General features: G+C 28.9%; 2 protein-coding genes across 4 annotated transcripts in view; one reads left to right on the top strand and one right to left on the bottom strand.

The window, feature by feature from the left end:
* LOC130672329 (cadherin-99C) overlaps positions 1-24,530 on the top strand; it is a 121,426-nt gene that overhangs the window by 34,297 nt on the left and 62,599 nt on the right. The gene's annotated exons all lie outside the window — the stretch shown is intronic.
* On the bottom strand, positions 920-3,379 carry LOC130672333 (uncharacterized protein C15orf61 homolog). 2 transcript variants are annotated; one of them, XM_057476861.1, is made up of 4 exons: positions 2,830-3,379; positions 2,285-2,703; positions 1,247-1,490; positions 920-1,174 (listed from the first exon to the last, which is right to left on the bottom strand). In XM_057476861.1, exons 2-4 carry the CDS (start codon positions 2,354-2,356, stop codon positions 1,047-1,049), a joined length of 444 nt encoding a protein of 147 aa, XP_057332844.1. In that variant the 5' UTR covers positions 2,357-2,703; positions 2,830-3,379; the 3' UTR covers positions 920-1,046. The 2 variants fall into 2 exon arrangements, with proteins under 2 accessions (XP_057332844.1, XP_057332845.1); XM_057476862.1 differs by lacking the exon at positions 2,285-2,703 and having other exon boundaries at positions 2,830-3,366.

The raw sequence follows: 24,530 nt of genomic DNA, 5'->3' as shown, positions 1-24,530 counted from the left end.
TTTTGTTTTAAGAAATTAGGGATATTTGCAAAGAGTAGATTAAAATTTTAAAAATATACTTGGAAAAAGTTAATTTTTAGGTGTGAAAAAAAAAGTTAAGGTAAAATGGACCAGTCCCCAGAAAATAATTTTTTTTTTTTTAAATAAGAAATAATTGTAAAAAGTGTAGATTTGAATTTAAAAAATAATTTTGAAAAAAATAAGTTTTTAGATGTAAAAAAAAATGGAGCAAGATGGGCCAGTCTTTAAAAAATACAATTTTTTTTTTAAATTAAGAATAATTGTAAAAAAAGTAGATTTGAATTAAAATATAATTTTGAAAAAAAAAAAAAAAACTTTTTTTTGTATGGCCTATTTTGCCCTTCTTTCTTTACATAGTCAAGATAATTTTTTTAAAAAAATTTCTTAGAAACTCTGGACAAAATAAGACAAAAAATTTGTATTTCCGGTAATTCGAAATCATGATTCAAGTTGACTGGCAGTTTTCCTTTACTTGCAAAATTAAAAAAAGTTTCGCTGCCAGGATGATCAACTGACCCCAATCAGCCTCGAGACATCGAGAATAAAAGTTTTTAAACAAAAAAAAAATTATTTTTTTAAAATTGTTGTCTATTTTGCCCGGGGATTTTCGAAATTTTTTCAAACAACGCGACATTCCTGCAGTATAATTAAGCTCAGTGACGTTAGTGAATAAAGTAGGTTTAATTACAAAATAATAAAATTGTAAATAATAAATGTGATCGATAAATAACCGAGATAGTTAATAAATATGTGTTAGGCTCCAAGTGACGCCCTGGAGTGAAATCTTTAAGAATTAATTGTCGTTAGATTTATACAGTCTGTAACTCCGCCCCGAATTGATTCCACGGGCTATTAAAAATAAAAAAAACTATACATATATATTTTTAATCATGTAAAATATTATTATTTAATACAGTGGCATAAAAAATTTTGAATATTTTAACAAAATTGATTAGGATGAAAAATAACATTCAATTAGTTAAGAAATTTAAAGTTGGTTAAAAATAATATTCAGTCTCAGTATTTCAATATCTTGATCCCTTGTCTTCGGGAAGTAAAAAATATATAAAGACTTGACCTCGCGAAGTCTTGACAGGCTCTTGATGCCGTATTAAATAGATAGCAGCGAGTCCATAAAGCAGAGTAGGAATTCCTGTGTGGTAATAAAGGGCAATATATTGAATTAAATATAATAAAATAATAAAAATTTATCTTGTCAATATACCAAGGTTTATTATCTTGATAGCCTTGAAGAATCTGTCATCGAGTGTGAGGTCCTGTTTCGGGCGTTTCGTACAGTGGTACTTGATGTAAGGAAAACATCCAGTGCGTAGCACGTGGTAGTTTGAATTACCGACAGCCCAATTGAAATGTGACATGCCTCGTTGGTCATTTTTTATGTCTCTGTACTTCACGAAGTACGAAGTCCAAGGCGGTTCTTGTGTTTGCAAAAGGTAGCTCGTTAAAACCTATTTACCGTGAAAACGAGTTACTTGTAATTTATTTCTATAAATATTTTACAAAAATAAGGGGAGAGGGAAAACTGGGCTGCCGGAGAAAAAAATTTCATGAGCATTTTTTTTTTTGCTTCTTTTTTTGTAGCAAATAAATGAAAAATTTTTTAATTGGCAGGGGGGGGGGGGGTGGGCAAAATGGAGTCTTTGAAAAAATTAAAAAATTTTAATTTATTTTTGGCGCCAGAGTATTTGAAAATAAAGATTCAAATTTATTTTTCAATGCGGAGCAAAATGGAGTCTTGGAAAAATTAAAAAATTTAAATTTATTTTTGGCGCCAAATTATTTAAAAATAGAGATTCAAATTTATTTTTCAATGCGGGGCAAAATGGAGTCTTTTAAAAAATTAAAAAATTTAAATTTATTTTTGGCGCCAAAGTATTTGAAAATAGAGATTCAAATTTATTTTTCAATGCGGGGCAAAATAAGTCGCGAAAAAAATTTTAAATTAATTGCGTAGGCAATTTTTTGCGGTCCATATTTCCCTGTAAAATTTGTGTAGTCCTTGTGTACATTTTTTAAAAAACCATTTATGGGGCCCATTTAGTCCCCCTTCCCCTCTTTCTATAACCTGTTTACTTCACCTGTCTTCGTTAAAACTTCTTGAGAGATCAAGATTTGAATTCTGATTATTTTATTCTCATTAAAATGATTTTTTATTTGTTCAATCAAAATATCGATTAAAGATCATTTACATGATATCGATATCTCTTATAAATAAAATATAAAATTTTAAAAAATACTTTACCTCAGATGCAAGGGGTTTTTTCGCGTCACTCAAAAAATAATTATTAAATTTAAATATTTTAAATTTATTCATTAATTTGAAAATTAATAATCAACCCAATGAAATTTATTAACGTCGGCTTTATTAATGCGTTTTAAATAAAGATATATATTAAAAGTGATGTATGTAATAAGGATCGAAATCAATAATTTCCTTGGTCGGAGTTTAAAGTTCAAAAGGGCGTGCAGATCAAAGTTACCGGTCTCAATACTGATCTATACAAGAGTAAGCTCGATTTATCTGTTAAAGTACCGTTCTTTTAACTTCTTTGCTCTACTGGTGTATGGTATATTCCTTTCTAAAATAAACGTGAGCACGCGTCGCACGAAATGTCAAGGTTACCGAGCTAATGCACAATCGTAAAAGCTGTGCTGAGAGATCTATTGCCAATAAACATATTATTTAAAATCAATTATTTAATTATTCATTTCAAAATATATTAATTGTTTATTACTTGAGGAATTCTTAATAGTATTGCTCAATTTAAATTTTTATTTAGCAACTACCTGGTAATTTTTGCAACCAAAATTATGCCGGTCAGCAGTTTTTTTTTCTTAATAATTTTTAAAAAATGATTACACGAATAATTTTTAATTTGCTGACACTTTTCTGCAATTGAATATCGAGAAAAAATACAAACGTGTGATTCCCGTGATCAATTTAAGTTGCGCATGCGCATAAAAATGAACACGTGTTCGCGATGGCGCCACGAGCTATTGAAGGCGAGCTAAAAAATATATTTGCTGACGTAATGATAAACAAATGTAGATGTATATGTATATTTATATATATATAAATATGTGATGCAGGTTTATGTGGACATTTGTTATCAATTTGTAAAATCTAACGCATTAAGAGTTAAACAAATGGCCTATTGATAGCACACGTGCACTTTTCGCGTTTGTACTGTCACACGTGTATTAGTAAAAGGTAAAAGAGTTGTATGCAGACGACACTGGGTTGTGAATTTACCGACAGATAACACTACTGTCGCACTGAATCGGCTATAAATTCCTATACCTATTCCTGCTTATTTTATATTCCCGCTCCTAATACGATCCAGAACTTTTATTTGCAGTATCAGAGAGCTGCTATCGATACTCGAGACTAAACTGAGATACCGATATTTTTTTTAAATACTGAATGAGGTCATGTCGTTCGATATCTCGCGAATGGCCCGCGAAATAATGAATAAAAAAAAATTTTTGAGATATCGACCCGTCACACTACGCGACTTTTGATATATTACTTCATGGATTATTCAGACACTTTTCTTCGCTCTTCACAAAATAAAATTTCCATTGCACTTTTTTGAATTTATAAATTTTTTTAAATTTTAAATTATTATTATTGATCGCATTTATTTACTAAATTAAAATTTAATTTTTTAAAAATTATTCGCGCGCACTTTGAGGTGTGCGTTGATTATTAATTTATTGAAGTGAACAATTATTGATTTTTTTTTCTTTTTTATTTATTTGAAGTCGCTTTTTAACTCCCGGGGTCATTAGCGAATATAAACTGTTGCAAAGTTGCGGACTTTGGGATTTTGAAAGTTCAGTGGCGGGCCAAATCTCGAAGAACTGATTTTTTGGCTGACACTGGGATTCGAACCCATGACTGCTCAGTTACCAAATTCGAGCGGTAAGCCCACTACTGCAAAAAAATATATATCTATATATATCCAAGCCAAACCGCATCAACGCGACATATATAAAAATATATGTCTCATACATGTGATCCTAGAGTTGGTAGACAATTAAAAGTTTTTGGATTTTTTTCAACGAATCAATTAAAAAAAAAAAATAATAAAAATACGCACATGTAGAAAATTTTAAAAACTATATGTGCAATTTTTTTAAAAATAATTTTTTTTATATTTTGTTATTTAAAAAAAATCCAAAAATTGCTAGACGACTAATTTGAGTATCATTCATATATTCTGATATATATTTTTTTTCATATGGGCACTGACTTTTCGGCTATAGCTTTAATTTACTTTAAATTATATTAAAAAATGCTGTAAAGTAGGAAAGTATGTGTTCATGCACACACATACACACGCACACACACACACACACACACGAGAGTATAGACGTGAAATGTTCCAACATTTTCAGATTAAGGATAGGAGAGGATTAGGAAGGATAAGGAAGGGATCTTTTCAATGAACAGAAAAGCCGAGAAAAATAATCGGATAGTCCGAACTGGTAATCGAACCCAGACTATTAAATTTGAATTTCAAAAAAATTGGGGATTATTTAGAGCTTTAGGAAAATTAATGTTATGTCTAATTTCGTTTATTGAATAATTAAGAGAGGTTGAACTAATAAAATAATAATAATATTTAAATTTTAAATGTTTCAGGTAAGTCTCTATTTACATGGAAAGACTATACATCTATCCTCAAGGTTTATTGTGTACATCGTGCCTTTATAAACTTACGACAAAGAGCCGTATCTCGGTTGAGAAATGGAGCAGGTTTGCATAGCCCAGTTTCGTAATTTTAGATCTGTACAAATTAATGTTAAATAATATTAAAACGTCAAGCTAAAAGCAAATAACTGGCTCCGTTCATAGGATATTGAGGGATTTCAAAACATATATTTATATGTATTTAATTAATGGAGAAATTTAAACTGTTTAATAAAAGATATTTTTGAATCTGACCTTCATTGACGTTTAATTAATATCTATTATTTACTATTTATAATTATAATCATAATTGGGTAATCTAGTTCGTGAATTATTAGAATGTTTACATGAGTAGATGATATATATAATTCAACACTGACCCACTAAATGGAACACTTCCGGTTCAGACAAGCGTTATAACCGACGTTCACATATGAAACAATGTGTTGAATGAATTTTTTTATATATATTTCCATACTTGGATGGTTTTTTTTTTATTTTGGTCACCACAATATGTAATTGTTAATCCTCGGAAAGGCAATAATGCGCGTAGAAATGCATTTCGTGCTCTGTTTAATTTTCCATGTAAATCTACGATTCATATATATATATGGATATATATGTACAATATAGAAACGTATATATGTATCAAATAGATTTTAACACGCTGTGCCTGCGGTTTCATTTTAGTTATGTCTGTATCGCGATGAAAACATCTCATTTATATAACGCTATTTTTCACTTGTGAATTCACACTTTTTTTTATTCTATTCCTTCTCTTTTCTCTTTTTTTACTTTTTAATCCGTGAGAATAATAAATTATTCTCGACATTTTTTTTTTTAATTGAAAAATTATTAAATTTTAAAATTCTTACACGGAAAAAATAGAATATTAAAAATTGATAAGTGATAGTAAAAAGTAGAATCTGTTATCAATAATTAGTACTATTATGTACTTAATGCAAAGTAGTTTACTAATTTTTGTAGATTCCTAAAAACTACTATCAATTATTTCAAAAAGTAACTAAATATTATTACTTTTAGGTATATAAATACGTGACTTATTAGTGACAGTAAATTAATTTATGGCATACACTGTAAAAAAAATTGTTTGAATTTTCAAAGATTGTATACAACGCAATAAACACATACACAGAAAAAAAGAATTTCTTGGCGCAAGAATTAATTTTAAGTCAAAAATAAACTACAAACTATTAAAATTTTGAGCATCATTTTTTTCCGTCCAAACGAGTCTATTTTGTGAAAAAATTTTTTTTCTCTCGGTTATAAATAAATAAAAAAATGAATTTACAAAAAAAAAAAACTTTGCCTGAAAAACTGAACTGAGTTATGGAATAATTAATAGCCACTATAAATTGAACTCATTAAATTATTGGTTCCATTTCTCTCAATCAGTTCCTGTAAATGTTTCTGAAAGTTATTTATTATTAAATAAAAAAAAACTATCGTAATTTAAAATAATCGATTGTGAAAAAAATTCAAAACTTTTATTAGAGAGTTAAATAATTTGAATATTTATTTTTGATTGACGTATAATTTAAAACTATTGGATTAATAAAAAGTATTTAATAGCTCGAGATGTTAATTTGTGAGGATAAAATTCAAATTAGACGTTTGTATAAACATAGATACACTTTTGGTTGATTGCAGAGAGCGTAACTTGATAAATTTATTAAATTTATTTAATGAAAGAGTAGTAGAGTGAAGGATAGAGGTAAATATATATGTAAATGTTGTAAAAATAAAACTAAAAATGAAAATGAAACTGAAATTGTAACTGAAGAATCAGGTTAAGTCGAGATTGTTGATATCAGTTTGTTCAACGTCTATCACGCGATCACTTTATTCTTATTCAAGCATCAGAAGTTGGATTGCCATGTTTGGTAAAGATAGATCTTAAACGATCTATTGAGAATTTCCAAGATCTTGATACGATTCTCTTTAAATCTACTACTTTATTCTCGGATAAATTTCTGATCAATGTGTTTTTTCCAATAGGACTATTATCAGTTTCCGAACGCCGTTCCAGGTCATTACATTTTTAAAAGTCATATCATACGCCCATTTCATGTCAATTTTGTGTGGAGAAAAATACCACTTTAAATAGAAAGCTCCTGGAATGGACACTTTGTAACTATTTATTACGTTTAGATTTTCTCACCATTTTGTTTCATTGTTTTTATTACACAATACCACATATATGCATATTTTTAAAGAAAAAAAATTCTTACGTTTATTTATTATTTATTATGTTTTATAAATATTAAATATCAACGGAACTTTGTCAACTGTACAGTTATTTTATAACATAAATTCTATTTGATATTAAGTTATTTTATGACCTTTCTAAAGCAGGATTTTAATTTATTTTATCGTAATATCTTTGGACTATTTTATAAATAGACAAAGTTATTATTTTTATAAAACTTTAGTTGATTTTTTTTTAGATTATTTTTATTTATTGTTCATTTTGGGAACACGGGATTCTGGGACCAGCCTCTAAATTATTTGAAAAAAAAAATTTCCAACCATCTTTCCCCCGAAAAAATTATCACTCAAATTTTTTTTGATAAAAAAAAACTAATTTTTTTAGATTTTTTAAGTGTCTCATCTTACCCTGGATATTTTTTTTCGCTCACAATTTTCTAATAAATGAAAATCTCGAAATAACTTTTGGCAAATTTTTTTTTTTATTAAATCGGGGAAGTGGTTCATCATGCCCCGGTTTTGCAAACATTTATTTGAGTGAAGCAGCGTAAAAAATTATATTTCATCCAATTTCAGATAACAGTTTTCAAAAAAAAAGTTTTGTTTTAAACCCAGAGCTGATTATTTTAGAAACCCGTATGAAAATAACATATGGTCGAAATATATGTAAAAATATATGATAAATATCAGAAAATATATCTGGCCAATTTAACTATATTTTCTGATATTTTTTTTTATATTAAAAAATATAATATTTATCATATGCGAGTCCGTATATGTTTAGCATGTATAAAATATATATGTCAATCATATACAAAAAATATATTTTTACTATATATGAAATTATATATTCTTGTCACATACGAAAACTATATTTTTATCATACATAAAAATATATATTTCTGTCATATATAAAAACATATATTTATATTGTGTATGAAAAAAAAAGTTTCTTATTCGTATGACCAACTCCAATTAAATTAGATATAAATTTTAATATACTCTTTAAATTGCAGTTAAAATTTTCAAAATTAGTTATTTTGATGCGAATATATATACTCATATACATACACCGAAAAAAAAAAAGCTCAAATATAACAAAGAAAATATATGGTGCCATATGTAATATAAATTATATGCTACCATATATTTCATTTCATATAAAAATTTTATATTTTTTGAATATAAAAGGAAATATATCAATGCAATATATTATAAGGTAAATGTAAATGTATATATAGCTTAATATAAAAAACATATAAGTTACATATACGGAATACATATATTTACTACTGTATATAATTTTATATTAAATCGGCTAAAAACTCTATATGATTTTTTATAATGTACAATATAATATATCATATATTTTTTTGTTGCAAACATATATGATTTTATATATTTTAACTATATATTGTTTTTTTATACAAGATCAAAATTATCCGGTTCGTTCGAACGCACGTAAATATCTATCTCGAACTGATTGACTGATTTGAATAATTTATGTGGCGATTGAAAAAGTTGATCAAGATAAAGATCTAGAAATTTTGAGTCCAACCCGTTTCATAATTTTTAATTTATCCAAATAATAAAAAAGTTTTTCACTTTTCCTTGAAAAAAAAATTATAAATTTCATCAATAAAATAAAAAAACGATTTAAAAATCCGTAAAAAAAAATATATATATATATGTCCGTAAATATAATAATGTCGTCTTTAAAATGTGCATTTAAAAATAAATTTGTTATATTGTGAAGAAATAACCGCGGGTTTAGTTGTCTACGAATGGAGCTGTAAAGTCTCTTCTTCCATTTCAAACAGAGTGTACTTGAACACAAGAGAACATATATATATGTATATAATGGAATGATCAGCCGCGATTTAAAAAGTAAATGCCACGACAAAGCTTTCATGTCTTTCGTCTTAGAGCAAGTATCGTCAAAGGAGAATTGTTAATACAATATGAACATTTCATCTAAAGATCTTTTCACTAAAAACCGCAAAAGAGAAACCTCCATCATCGATTGCAGAGGCAAGTGAAGTGAAATAGAAATATGTTTTACTGTGAATGAAAAAATTATTTAAAAAATTTAAGTAATGTTATACTTAGTAACTGTACAAATATATATACACATACACATATATATTGATAAAACAAAATTTTTTATCTTTAGTGAAACGTAAAATTTAAAAATTATGTGTATATTATAGATAAGTATGAAATAAAAAAATATAAAATGTTACTCGAGTGAGAAATTGAAAGCCATGTACACGTATTATAATATCTCAATACATATATATGTATATATAACATATATAATAAGAAATAAGATGCAGGTTCTATTGCGAATTCCGTGACTGCGTAATGTGATGCATATGTTCCATTACTTGTATTACATAGACGTATAAACGCTAGTCCACTTTCCGATCCTTTCGAGTCATTTAATGTCTCTCATTCAGACATGTTATGTATATGTATGTATGTACTTAATATAATGGACTGGTGATTGTGAGAGAAATAGAATAAGGGGCCCTCTGGCTTACGTGAAGATTGCGGTCTCAGTTGCGATAACTAAAAAATTTGAATTATAAATGAATAAGTAATGCGTGAAAAAGGAGAATGTTTGAGGAGGAAAAGAGCTGATTAAAAAAGTAATGGACTGGTAGAGCTTTTAACGAACTCGTCGTAAAAATAATACTGAGTAGAGTTATAGAAGAAGACGGTGATGGGATATGAATAAATTAATTACCTTGAGGTTTATTGCCAAGAGACATCAATTTCAAACTGGTTTAAACTTGTGAACGTGTAGGGAGATTAACAAGTCTTATTCATTCATTAATGCTTTATTTATTATTATTTTTTTTCAATTTAATAAGCGAGAATTATTTAGTTGATTTATGCTACCGCTTTTTAGATTTTTTAGATTTTTATTAGAAAATTATTGTCTGATTTTTGGAAAACATTAAATGTATTCTACTGCAAATAAAAAATAAATTTTATTTACACAGTTGAAAACTTTGGGTTAAATTTAACACAAATCACATGTCCCACACATGGTCAGCTAAATTTTTTGTGTTAATTTAACACATACTTGTGTCAAACAATACAGGTTTAAAACTTGTTGGGATCAGATAACACATTTAACTTTAGTTAAATTTACACTGGTTGGTGTCAAATAATTGACACTAAATATTTAACCAATGAATTTTTATGCACACGAACACAAAATTTTAAACTGTGTATTAAGCGCAATTGTTGACAAATAAAAATAAAAAGCACATTTGCTTATTCGTTCAAATATTGACGGCTGTTCATTTAGTGGGACTGTAATTATTTTTAATAGTCAAATTTTATAATACACTGTAACAAAATTAAGGAGTGGACGCGGGTTGGATCCGAAATGGATGACTGCTTATTTATTTAATCCCCTTGGCCCACATGGAAAAAGATATATCCGGAAATATATGCCGGCAAAATAGCATTCCCGAATTTAACTTCCCGCTACGAAAATTTCAAATTAAAAAAAAAAGGGTTATTGGTTTCGGTCCGATTTTTGAAAATCGAGTTTTCATCAGATGTCGACGTTTAAAGGTCCTAGGAAGCTATTCTATTTCCGGATGGACGTCCGTGTGTATGTGTGTGTGTGTGGATGATTACCTGACCGTTGATCCAAAGACGATTGATCCTGGCGACGATTATTTCTCAGATGATTGATTCACGTGACAATATATACACCGACAATTTATACACCGACATCTAGCTTACAGGACAAATTATCTGAACAATAAATTGATATAGTTCATAAAAATTTACAAATAATCGATCAATTGTGTATAAATAAATTGTGATTACCATTAATTGTCGCGTAGATCAGTTCTCGACATATCAATTATCGGTGGATCAATCGTCGCAAATATTAATTGTCGGGGATCAATTGTCTTTGGATCATCGGTCGTGTCACCGTGTGGATGTGTGTGTGTAAACTTTTTTTGTCCGACAATATCTTTTGAACGAATTAACTGATTTGAACTTTCCTGGTGGCAATCGAAAGGGCTCACTAAGACTTGAAATTGATTAGATTTTGAAGTTGATCGGTCATGTAGTTTACAAGTTATACGAAAAATTAAAATTAAAAAATTTTTTTTTAGGTTTTTTGCGTATAACTCATAAACCACTTGCTCGATTCACCTCAAAATGTAATCAGTTCTAAGTCTTGGTGCTAAGCTCGAAAACAGCGGGAAGTTTTGGGGCTGGCTCGCAGGGTCAGGCGGTTTTTAGATTATTTACAGTAAACTTGAGTTTAAATTTCCAGTTCAAAGTTGAACATACAAGACATTGAAAACGTAAATTTAACCTTTGAAGACGTAAATAGTCGCAAAACGTATTTTAGACGTAGTTGACGTACAAAAACGTAATTAAGACTTGCGTAATCGTAAATCGTAGATAAAACCTTTCAAAATTTGCAATAAAACAATTAAACTATGTCGAAAAAATTTCATTGCTAAAAGACATGTCTAGCAGCTAGAAGACAAGAAATAAAAATTATTAGCAATTGTAGAAAAATATTTTGGGCCTTGCAGAAGATAACTCTACTGATGCCCAGTTTCTCGAGCTTTTTTGGTTCTTACAGACTACCCAGAAGCTTGTAGACAAAATGTTTCCAATATAATTCAATTGTTTTATTGCCAGTCTTGAAAGGCTGTATCTACAATTTACGATTACGCAAGCCTTATTTACGTTTTCGTACGTCAACTACGTCTAAAATACGTTTTACGGCTATTTACGTCTTCAAAGGTTAAATTTACGTTTTGAACGTCTTGTACGTTCAATCTACGATTTGAATTTCGACTCAGGCAATAATAATGATAAATTACCACAAGACGGCATATCAACGAAAATGCAGTGCCAGTAGTTAAATTAATCTACTAAGCCCAATTTAACGGATTAATACCGATATTGTCATCGTCTATGTCTCTATCGAACCGTGACACTCTGCTGGAACACTGTCACGCGTGCGTATTAATTGCCAATTATCCTAATGGAATTTTAATGCAGTTCACTGAATACCCAAACATACTCGTCCGTTAATAATTCCATTCACTGAAAACTTTGACTATCAATAATTAATTCATTTTTTCATACCGATTTATATTACATATTACTGTTTAAATTTAAATCTCCTCTATTATACACGATGAAAATTATATGGCCACCTTAAGAGTAATAAACAGTAATTAAAGTTTGGAGAACTGGGTGGGGCAAGTTGGACAACCTGGATAATGCCGGAATTTTTAATTTTTAGAAAAAAAATAAAAACTACTTTTTTTCGCGTGAAACGTAAAAATAACTTTAGGGTAAAATGGGCCTCGATTGTAAGTAAAAAATTCTTCAAAAAAATAAAAAATTTTCTGCACTGTCAAGCTGATCAACTTGCCCCATTCTTTTGTACAAATGGTAACTGCACGGAAAAAAATGATGCTCAAAATTTTAATAGTTTGTAGTTTATTTTTGACATAAAATTAGTATATTTGTATACTAATATCAAACCAGGATCATTATATATTACAAAATGGCTATTATTTATATTAAAATTTGATACACATCGAAGAGCAAAATTTGTAATTTCGTATATTAAAATTAATATGAAAAAGAATCGATCAATTGCTATCTACAGTTATTTATTACTATTCAAATAAACATAGAAAAATTAAAAAAATTTACCACTTATTCGATTTATGTATATAATAAATTAATTTATAATAACGAATAAATAACATTTTATATTAATTATTAGTCAATGGGATAGAATTTATAAAATAAGAGTTAAAAGTTTTCGGTATTTTTATGAGCAAAAAATCAGTATCTAGTATACTAATTTTTCATTTTATTATTTACCACTTATTCGATTTATGTATATTGTAAATTAATTTATAATGATGAATAAATGATATTTTAAGCTAATAATTGATCAGTGATATTGAATTTATAAAATAAAAGTTAGTAACTTTTGCAATTTTTCGGCTGGAAAATTCAGTATCTAAGATAGCGATTCTTAATTTGACCAATCATTACTTTTTAATAGATGTATGCCATAAATTAATTAATTTTCACTAATAAGTCACGTATTTATATCCTTAAAAGTAATAATATTTAGTTACTTTTTGAAATAATTGACAGTAGTTTTTAGGAATCTACAAAAATTAGTAATCTACTTTGCATTAAGTACATAATAGTACTAATTGTTGATAACAGATTCTACTTTTTAGTATTATTTATTCATTTTTAATATTCTGTTTTTTCCCTATGAGAATTTTTAAACAAACAAAAATTTTGTACTCTCATCTGCGATTATTGTTCGTAGCATTTATATTTAAAAAAAAATGACTACATTATACAGTAACTATTAAAAGTTTCTGATGACAGTAGCTGTCATTAAACTATCAGCGTGTAAAATTTAGCGGTAATGAATTTAAAACAGCAATAAAAGTTAGTTTGCGGACCGATTGATTTTCATTGCGGACATTAAATTAACAAAATAAGTAAATAAATAGTAAAAAATATTAATCTATAGATGTATACTTATACTGTGCTTATGTATATTCAATGCAAAAGTCTGTAAAACATTTACAAACTAAAAGTCATACGATAAACCTACGAAAAAACTTTGTTCAACTTTATTTTATTTTATTAAATGAAAATAAAATAAAAAAAGTTCTTAAGAGCAATTTAAAAGTTACACAGTACATAAGTTTGTCTTTATTTCAATATTTATAGGCAACTATTTTCACTCTATTTAAGTTTATTTTTATTTTCATCGAAAAAAGATACTGAACAAACAGTCGGATAAAATATACAAATGGTGGCTTAAAAAACAACCTATTGTTTTATACTTATAATTCAGTCGGTTGTGGTATTACGTGATTTCAGTAGTTTGAATTCCCGTTACATTAGGAGAAAATATCCGACGAAATTCCGTATAATAGAACCGCAGTAACGCCTGCTTCCTCTTCCTCTTAGTCCTTCTGTTCTTCTCTCACTTGACTACTTCTGGTTTAGATAAAATTTAAATTGCATCAAACAATTCAATCATTTAACTCTATTGTCAATTCGAACTATCTGAATTCCTGGGTAACTATATATGTAATAGTAAACCATTATAGACTAAGATAGAGCAAATGAAAATAAATTGCACACACGAGAGTTTTAGTTTTAGAGTTTGAGAGATAGCAAGCCGCGACCTAAGACAAAGAAAAATCGAAGCTATTAAATCCACTCCCATGACGTAATTGTTATACATATATATATTTTTAAATCCAATTGTGGTATTGTGGGAACGAAATGAGTTTATGTGACTAGTGTTATGCATCAAGTGTTGTCACGGGCACACGCAAAGTGTAACGTAACACGTCACTTATTATGAGACGTGATATCCTTCATTAAAAATATAGACACTCGAGTATGTTCATTATTTACGATGACTATGGCTATTAATTAATTTTTTATTTTTAAATAATTGTAGGCTGTATAAAGAGTAATTTACGATTTTCTACTTAGTAATTTTTTTAATTTAATTAAAATTTAAAAAATTTATGAAAAAGTCGATACTGAATTTTTTTGCGATTCGAGATACGGTAGGGGTGTGCGAATCGGGTTCGAATCCATAGAATATATCTACACAGAAAAAAAAAATTCTCGACTGAAAGTAAATATTCTTGATTCAAGAAAATTTTTTTGGAAACCTCAATTTTTTCAGATAAAGTAGAAATCTTTTACGACCAAGACAAATTTTTTTTAACCAAGACAAATTCTCTTGGCTCAAGAAAATCTTGACTTGGTTCCCGAAAACGTTTGTCTTCCAAAATATTTTCTTGACTCAAGACAACTTTTTTTTCTGTGTATTTTGAATCGAATATGTAATTCGAAACTATTCGAATCTTTGAGAATTATTTGTAACTTTTCAAATCACACGATTTGAATCGAGAAAATTTTGGTCAGCTTTCATGTATGAAATTTTTATTTGAAGGAGGGCTTAGTTTTTAAAGTAATCAAAAATAATTTTTTCGTAGATTCGTGTCTCTACTTACCTCTATTTACCTCTGACAAAAATTTGAATTATTCGAAAAATTACAAATAATTTGAAAATTATGAATAATTTGAAAATTATTAATAATTTGAAAATTATGAATAATTTGAAAATTTCCGAGTATGAAAATTTCCGAAGACTTTAAAAATTAACGAATATTTCAAAAACTTACGAATAATTAAAAAAATTCGAAATTTCGAATTATTCGATACGAATAATTCGTAAGTTCGAACTATTCGCACACCCCTCAGATATAGAAATTTTTTAAAAAATCAAATTATTAAATTTTAATTGTTTCCAGGAATCAGAATTTGTAAAGAAAAAAAAATTGTCAAATTTTAATTAAGCGATATTTCAAAATTAACGAAAAAAAAACCCATTGAATTTTTATCAGAGTGAAGACATAAAAATTATTAAAATTTCCAACTTTTTACATTCTTTATATAAAAATTAATTAAATAATTATTTATAAAAAAATTATGTAAGTGCACCTGTTGGAAATACACAGCAGGACATCAATTAGGCATAAAAAGTAATTTTAACCATAGAACGTATTTTTGTAATGAAAAATTTAATGATCAAACATGAAAGTGTTAATAAGTAAAATCGATGAATCATCACCCCGAAGAAACTTGATGAAGCAGTAATCGTGCTGTATAGTAATATATATAAAAGAGTATAGCATGTAGAGTCGGATGATTAGATTTTGTTGACACCTGAGTAGTCAACAGCTGTTTTCTGCTTTCTGTTCGTCACACCACTCGCGGGATGATACTCTCATCTATACAGCAAACTATTCGCCACACCAATGTGTGTGTTTAATGTATAGATGTAAAATACCGACAACGCACTTTAGTTTGTGAGCTATAAAATAGTGTTTGTAGTCGTCGAGTTCAACACTCGGATCGAGAAATAAACTGGTTTGCGTCTGTCCAGGCTGGTAAAGTTGTAAACTTGTGTAGTGTACCTTGCAGACGCAACTTTTAATAGAAATACTCTACTGAGAGCTCCGAGTCCTCCGGAAAAAACGTTATGTTCGTTGAAACGTGTCATACTTAAAGTTATATCCGCAAGGGCAATCAACCTGTAATGCGCCCTCAGAGTAACCTAGGGTACTTTAATTTCATTCTCCTCGTCAATTACATTTTGTATAAATATCGTTTAATAATTTTAATGATATTTCATATTTTTATTTGATTCATTTCCTTCCTGTATGAAAAAACAATATATGGTTAAAATATATACTATCATATATTTTTGCAACAAAAAAATATATGATATATTATAAAAAATCATATAGAGATATTCGCCAATTTAATATAAAATTATATACAGTAATAAATATATGTTCTCCATATTTATATGTAACATATGTTTTTTATATTGAGCTATATATACTTTTGCATTTACCTTATAATATATTGTATCGATATATTTTCTTTTATATTCAAAAAATATGAAATTTTCATATGAAATGAAATATATGGTCGCATATAATTTATATTATATATGGCACCATATATTTTTTTAGTTATATTTAAGCATATAATTTATTCGATGTATGTATATGTATATTTCGTATATGATAGAAATATATATTTCATATATACTAAACATATATGGACTCGTATATGATGAAAATTATATTTTTTATTATAAAAAAAAATATATCAGAAAATATAGCTAAATTGGCCACATATGTTTTCTGATATTAATGATATATTTTTACATATATGTTATTTTCATACGGGTTGATTCTTTTTTTTTCAATGCTTCAACTTCCAGGTTTCTTCTGTAGCTCCTGTATATTTTTTTTTAATAAAAAAATTATTGAATCGAATCACTGCAATCGAGATTAAAATTATCGTAAAGAAACCAAAAAAAATTAAAATTAACCCTTCGTTCTAATTTTATAAATTTAAATTCCGATAATATCCTGCAGGATTTCCATGAGCTGCTTCGAAAAAAGGAGTAATAAATTGTCCGTCCAAAAAAGTCGAGCAATTTTTTTACTGACTCAGTAATTTCTATTTAAAAATTTCATCGTTATTCCGTAGGGTTTCGCAAAACTGACGTAAGTTAATTTTTTTGGTTTCCATATCGTGATTTTTCACTACTTTTCTTTTACAAGTATAAATTTTGTTTTGTTATTTCAGCACAGAAATTAATATCACTGAGTTTAATTAAATTCATAAGTTTCCGTTTCTGTAATTCGATCTTAGCTTCTTACTAATTAATAAAACAAAAGTAAGAAAGCCAGACTGCTTTTTAATGAAAAATAAAATCGACAATTTAAAATAAAAGTTATGTATCTAAATGACGTTGCAATATCACTTGCATTCTTACATTGCATTACATTACATTATATGAGGCGCTTCATTCACTCTAGAGGAATCTCAGCAGTAGCCCGTGACGAAATCTTCAGCATCATAGTTTCCATCCACTCATCTCATTACGTAATTCAATGCTTTCACCATCTCTGGCTCTCATCTTCACACACTCTAGTAAATTTACTAAACTATACATATATACATATATATATAGTAATATAACAAAATGAATGTGAATGAGGCGGTACCTTCGTCACTGTAGCAGTCGTCAGGACACCTTGCGAAGGGAATCCCCATTAGTGGAAGCCGTTCGTCCATTGCAAATCCGGTTTACGCGGTCGCTAGATGGCTGATGGCTCTTATTCTCAAGTTAACATTAAATACCCAAGAGTAAGACAGACAGTATATTCAAGTATTTGATAGCAAGTAGACTACATGTAGTCTGGCTAAAGACGAAGACATAACAAGATTCATCGTGAGGTTTACCTGCGTCCTGTGACGCCTCTCCGGATACTCGATTATAATTTTATTTAAAAAAAGAAGAAAATACTAGTCTTCCACATCATTAGATGGTTCCGTCACATATATCCGGTGCTTATTTCAATGCCGTAAATCCTCATCCAATTAAAATTTTAAAATCACCTCAGTTATAATTATTGCAAACCATCTTACGGCAGTGGTCAGCGATTTTATGTAGGAATTGGTACACTGTAAAATGAGCGGTGTTAAAATGAAATTACACCGGTGTACGAGGCGTAATTCGGCGGTGTTAAAATACCGGTGTTAAACCAGTGTAAAAGCCGGGTAACCGGTGTAGAAGCGGAGTAATACCAGTACAGAATATTTACACCGGCGGTGGTGTTATTTTAACACCGGGGAATTTTTTTTATCACCGGTACAGAATATTTACATCGGCGGCGGCGTTATTTTAACACCGGGGAATTTTTTTAACACCGGTACAGAATATTTACACCGGTGGCGGCGTTATTTTAACACCGGGGAATTATTTTAAACACCGGTACAGAATATTTACACTAGTGGCGGCGTTATTTTAACACCGGGGAATTGTTTTAAACACCGGTACAGAATATTTACACTAGTGGCGGCGTTATTTTCACACCACTTTCGGTGTTGAAATTTAACACCGAAAATTTGAACACCTACACCGCTTGGACTTACCCCGGTGATTTTTTACAGTGTATTGGGTTCGATGTAAAAAAAAAACCGGGGTAAGTCCAGGCGGTGTAGGTGTTCAAATTTTTGGTGTTAAATTTAAACACCTTCGGTGGTATTACAATAACACCGCCGAAGGTGTAAATATTTTTTACCGGTGTTACAAATTTCCCGGTGTTAAAATATTTTTCGGTGTTAAAAATATTTAACTTTGTGAATATTTTACTTACTCGATCACGAAAGTTAAACAGTAGTTTTATTAATTAATTAAATTATCGGTGATTGAAATGGTGGCTGTAAAAATGTGTAATTTTTAAATAAATTACGTACAACATCAATAATTATTTAAATAAGTACACAGCAAAATTTAAATTTCCTCTAGATAATATTCATTAAATTTATATATTTTTTTATATCTAATACATTTTTTTCTAATTTCTAAACGTGGATTTTTTTTGACACCGATTTAATACCAGTATTTTAACACCGCCAAATTACACCTTCTACACCGGTGTTATTTAATTTTAACACCGCTCTTTCTACAGTTTTGATATACTGGTCATTAAAATAGGCTAATAATTGAAAGTAAAATCGGAGACAATGAGTTGAGTCAACGAGCAATGACCTGCAGACAGGACGTTAAGTATTACGAGTAGACTTGCGTGATACTGTTGGTGTCTGTAGTTGTATTTATACTAAAGTTCTTATTCTTCGACTTGAGTATGTAGTCTAGTGTGTAGCTTACGACATTAAACACGACATCTAATACATAAGTCAAGCTTGTGGTTCACCAGCGAGCAACTTAGTAGACGGCTATTGCATTAACAACTTAAATATATATATATATATAAATAAAAGAGAAATAAATATATGAGATTTGTATCGATATATGGCAAGTCTTAAACTTGTGTACACGGTTACTGGAGTTGGATCTTGGGTCTTGTCTGCAGTTCACGTCTTGAGAATGCGCTGTAAGGTGCAGGTAGAAGTTAACTCTTCCGGTCAAGTCTTGAACCTGGAACTTGGAGCCTGGATAGGAGTCTGCTAGAGTATTTTTTAAAAAAATATCCTTACTCTCAAGACTGTTACGGTTTTAACACCCACCGGCTAAGCGTGATCTGCTCTACGCTCTATCTTCGTATATATGGATCCTTTAAGACTCTGCCGGTTGTGTGTAGATGGAGATATTTTTATTAATGTCTGGTGTTTATAAGAGGTGGCTCTTGTGTTACGTGTTATCGTAACCTATGTAATGCTATCCAGCTTAACTCTACTTTAGTATTGAATTTTACTAAAGGTGAGTCTATCCGGCTTCTACACACACACATACACGCGACTGCTACAGTCCTCTTATCATACCGACGCCTCACGCACGCTGATGTGGATCCGCCTCAGACTCAAGGGACTCCTCTGTAGTCGAGGTGATCGCGGACGTTGACGTGGGAAAAAAAATTGTTTTAAACTAGTTCTTAGAACGTAAACCGCCAACACCAACCACTGCACTGCAAAAAATTTGTGGAGTGAACGCGGGTTGAATCCGAAGTGAATGCGGATTTAAATAAAATACGTGATCACTCCCGATTTTTTACAGTGTAGGTATTAATTACATTTTTTATTTAATTTTACATTCAACTCTGTCATCAAATCCAACATATCTGCATTGATAGAGAAGAGCCGGGAAAAATTGAGTTCCAAAAATTTTTGTTTTTTTTCAAAATGCAAAATACTTTAGGATGCCGTTGTTTTCGAAAAAAAAACGTTTTTCACTATTTTTTTATCAACGATATCTCTAAAACGAATTGACCGATTAATACGGTGGAGGTGGCAATCGACGCGTTTTATCAAGTTATAAAACTGATCAAATTTTGAAAATGATTTATCCAGTCGTTTTTGAGAAATTTCAAAAAACTGAAAAAAAAATTTTTCTTAATTCTTTCGTCAACGGTTTCTCTTGAACGAATGAGCCGATTTTGATGGTTAAGGTGGCATTCGACGCAGCATCTAAAGCTTCAGAGCCCAGTCGATTTTGGAACCAATCCATCGAGCAAATCAAAAGTTATCCAAAAAAAACATTTTTGAAAAAATTTTATTTTTGAAATATCTCCGAACGCATCCTACTGATTAAGCTCAAATTTTCACAGCTTCTAGATATTAAAAAGCCAAGTCGAATGACACCTCAAAGATCAAAATCGGTCCGTCCGTTCAAGAGTTATAGATATTTACATAATACGTACGTACGTACGTACACACATACATACACTCGGATATCATCGTGAAATTAGTCAGGATAGCTTCCTAGAATCTCAAAACGTCAAAATCTGATAGAAATTCGGTTTTTAAAAATCGGACCGAAACCAATAACTTCCCGAATTTTTGTAAATTTTCAATTCTCTTAGCGGGAAGTTAAAAATTCATTTTTAAAATTTTTTTACCCTACCTCAGTTTGTCAAAAATGAAAAAATTATCTTCTTTGATTATTAGCAAAAAATATAAAATTTAGCAACTGATCAAGTTTATTTTTTTTCTTCATCTTTGAAAAAAATATTTAAAATTCAGCCGGTCACTTAAAGAACTATTTGTAATTTTAAACGTAAATAATGAATAAAGTAGTAGTGCACTTTATATAACTTTTAATGAGTTTAAGAGTCTTCATATTAATCGGCTCTAAGTAGACCGAGTACGTAAGCGCTAAGGGTCCTTTTGAAAGAGATCTAGTTTATTAGTAACTAACTGCGGATTACGTGGTAATCAGTTAATTTCACGGTCTTGATATCAGCGGCTTTGATCAAACAGCATCTTAATGTGACTACAAGACTACTGATAACTAATTTTTACCGTTCTATAGATCCATACATATATATACTGATAAATATATTTATTATTAAACATTATGAGACGAGAGATAAATGTAACACATTCCTAGACTATTATATTTATCGTAACAAATCAAGCGAATCAGTTTTTAAAATCACAATTGTTCCATTCAGCATTCATACATATATGGATAACTATATATATATGTATGTATGACTAAGGAAACGAACGGTATTGCACTTATACGTTGAATATAGCAACCTACTTGGTACTTTCTGTTAGATATGAATGTAAAGAGATTCTTTATTCTGATATTGAAGCAATTTATACTTTTTAAACGGGACCCAATCGAATAATCTTTTTGTTTTTCCGCATTTGAGCGAGACTTGTATTAAAATAATGTTAGGTCATAACATTTTGTCATACATATAATAATATTATGATTACCTTATTTTTCTTTTTATCTTATAGATATCGAATAATAAAATTTATGATTTTATGAAATTGAATTGAGATTTAATTTTTGAGAAAAAAAAAAATGTTTATTTAATTTAAATAAATTTATTTTTTAATTAAATACACTGTAAAAAATCAGGAGTTATTACGGATTTAAACTCGTTGCACAGTAGAAAATATTGTGTTAAAATCAACACAATCTGTATGTTAGAAACAGTCCACACAATATTTGTGTTATTTTTTAACACAGACTGTTAGTGTTGAATTTCAACACAAAATTTGTGTCAAAATTTCAACACACAATTCGAGTAATATGAGAAGTAACTTCAACACTTTTTAAATGTTAATGGCGACACAAAAAAAATGTTAACTTTTACATTTAATTTTTGTACCATGAATTATTTTTAGGCTATCAAAAATGTTAACAATTATTATTTAACATTGAACTATTTTGTGATAGTAAACATGATCCTAAAGTTAGCAGACAGTTAACAATTTTTCAATTTTTTTATCAACAAATCAATTACGAAAAAAAAATAAAAAATAAAAATGTGCGCACGTAGAAAAGTAAAAAAGCCACAGATGCAATTTTTTAAATATTTTTTTTTTTTTTTTCAAACTACACGAATCATGAACTTTGTCAACTTTATTTTTTTATGTCTAATTGAAAATAAATAAAATCAATGTCACAAAAATAATAACTAACCAAGAAAAACTGATGCTTAATGGCGCTTCCCGCGTGAATAGAAGAAAGACATTTTTTTTAACACAATTCAACTGTCGCTTCAACACTTTTTTGTGTTGATTTTAAAGTAACACTTAATAAATGTTGGTAATACTGATTTTTGTACTAGGTAACACTTTTAAAGTGTTAAATAGTAGATCGATTAAAAATTTTAAAGCAACACAGAGAATTGTGTTGATTTGACACAAAAAATTTAACACGGACCGTTTTTAACACAGACACACAATATTTGTTACTGTGAGTTGAAAATAATTAAAAATCAAAAATAAAAAGTAAAATTAATAACTCGGACTCGAATTAAAAATTTGATAATTAATTAATTGGCAATAAAAAAGAAAAAAAATTACTGGACCATTAAATTAAAAAAAATAATTTATTAATGTGAATTGACCATATATAAGTACAGTACTCATTACTACATATATACTACCAATTGAAAGTAATATATATATAACAGAGCACACGCACTTAATTAGTAATTACCCGATATGCACTCAGTGAACATTTCAAATCCTCTTTAATTTATTTTTCTGGTCCCATACTGCTGTAAAATCATCAACCGCTCGTTTAATCTCTTACAACTCAGCAGAAAAAAAAGTATAATAAATGTTAGCCCGGACAAAAAACTATACAATAATTATCTTCAGGGCAATAATTTCTCGTAAATGGCCTGAATTTTTTTTCATTCAGCCTAAAGCCATATAAATATAATTTCTGCAGATACCCAGTTTGTTCATTTTTTCTTTTATTTTGTTCATAAATGAAATTTTATTGTCAACTCTATTTATTTTTAATTAATACTGCGGTTTCCGATCGATAAATTCAGTGGAAATATTTTTTATCCGTTAACGTTTTTGATAGTAAACCAGGTGAAAATATTTTACGTTGCTCAAAGGGCTTTTTTTTATATTACCTCTATATATTTATATTTATAGATATGTAAAAGACTGGAGGATTTATCCTTAAGCTCTTATAGAGTACTGGTTGTAGCCTTTTGCCGGCACCTTTTGCCGACGATCCGGTAATTATCAGTCCATATACAACTTTGCTATTTCGCAGTGTCAGATAGTAAATTGCATTGGACTGAAAACGTCTGAAAAGGCCCCCAAGAGAGTGTTATTATTGCGTCTTAACTTTTAAGCGCCTTATAGAAAAAAATAACAAAATAATAATAATAAAGTAACTATTTCAAAGACATTATTAATGAATGTGAAATATTTTAAATTGAATACATAATACGATTAAATTTAATTCAATCGCGAAAATCCCACGATTTATCTTTTATACCCGCGTCCACCTGTCTGATTGCATAATTTTTTTTTTCACACATTTATGCAGTTGACATTAACATTAAAATACTTTTATAAGTGACAAGTATGTCAACAGAAGTTTATTTATATTGAATAATTAATTAATTAATTAGGGGGATCACTAGCGTGAACGCATGAAAAAAATATTTTTGGTAATTTTTTTAAAGAAAACTATTGCATAGAATTTTTTAATGTTTTAATGATATGTTTGTAGATATATAATTAATACAAGATAAAATTTTTGGACAGAAAAATTCAAAATTCAGAGAGTTATTCATAATCTCTCAACGCTAAAAAAAAAGTCCCCCTACTACAGTGATAGCGATGTAAAAAAATTACAGTAAAATTATTTATAGGTATCTTCTGTTTTTTTTTTTTTTTTAATTTTTTGAAAAAAATTCAAATTTTTTCGAGGATTACCACTTTCAATTAATTTTTTCGTCTCAATTTTTCAAACACTGAAGTCGTCTATAAATCCTCAAAAATTTCCAGAGTGATGTTTTGTAAAATAAACCCAACTGGGCAAAATTTTTTTTTCAATTGATAAAAAAAAATTGAAGGAAAAGTCCGCCCACTCTAGGATTGGCGGGAAAAATCGCAGAATGAATTGAAGATTTTTTTGAGAAAATAAAAAAAAAAATGAAAAATGGCG

This window comes from Microplitis mediator, chromosome 7 (genome assembly GCF_029852145.1).
Source record: "Microplitis mediator isolate UGA2020A chromosome 7, iyMicMedi2.1, whole genome shotgun sequence".
Taxonomy (NCBI): domain Eukaryota; kingdom Metazoa; phylum Arthropoda; class Insecta; order Hymenoptera; family Braconidae; genus Microplitis; species Microplitis mediator.
Note: the sequence above shows the minus strand (reverse complement) of the source record. Positions and strands in the feature narration are given on the sequence as shown.

Coding starts and splice junctions, on each gene's coding strand:
- LOC130672333 (XM_057476861.1), bottom strand. CDS start 2,356: ATGAATAAATTTAAAATATTTAAATTTAATAATTATTTTTTGAGTGAC. Junction 1,491..2,284: donor AAAAACCCCTTGCATCTGAG/GTAAAGTATTTT, acceptor CACGGTAAATAG/GTTTTAACGAGCTACCTTTT. Junction 1,175..1,246: donor TATCAAGATAATAAACCTTG/GTATATTGACAA, acceptor ATTACCACACAG/GAATTCCTACTCTGCTTTAT.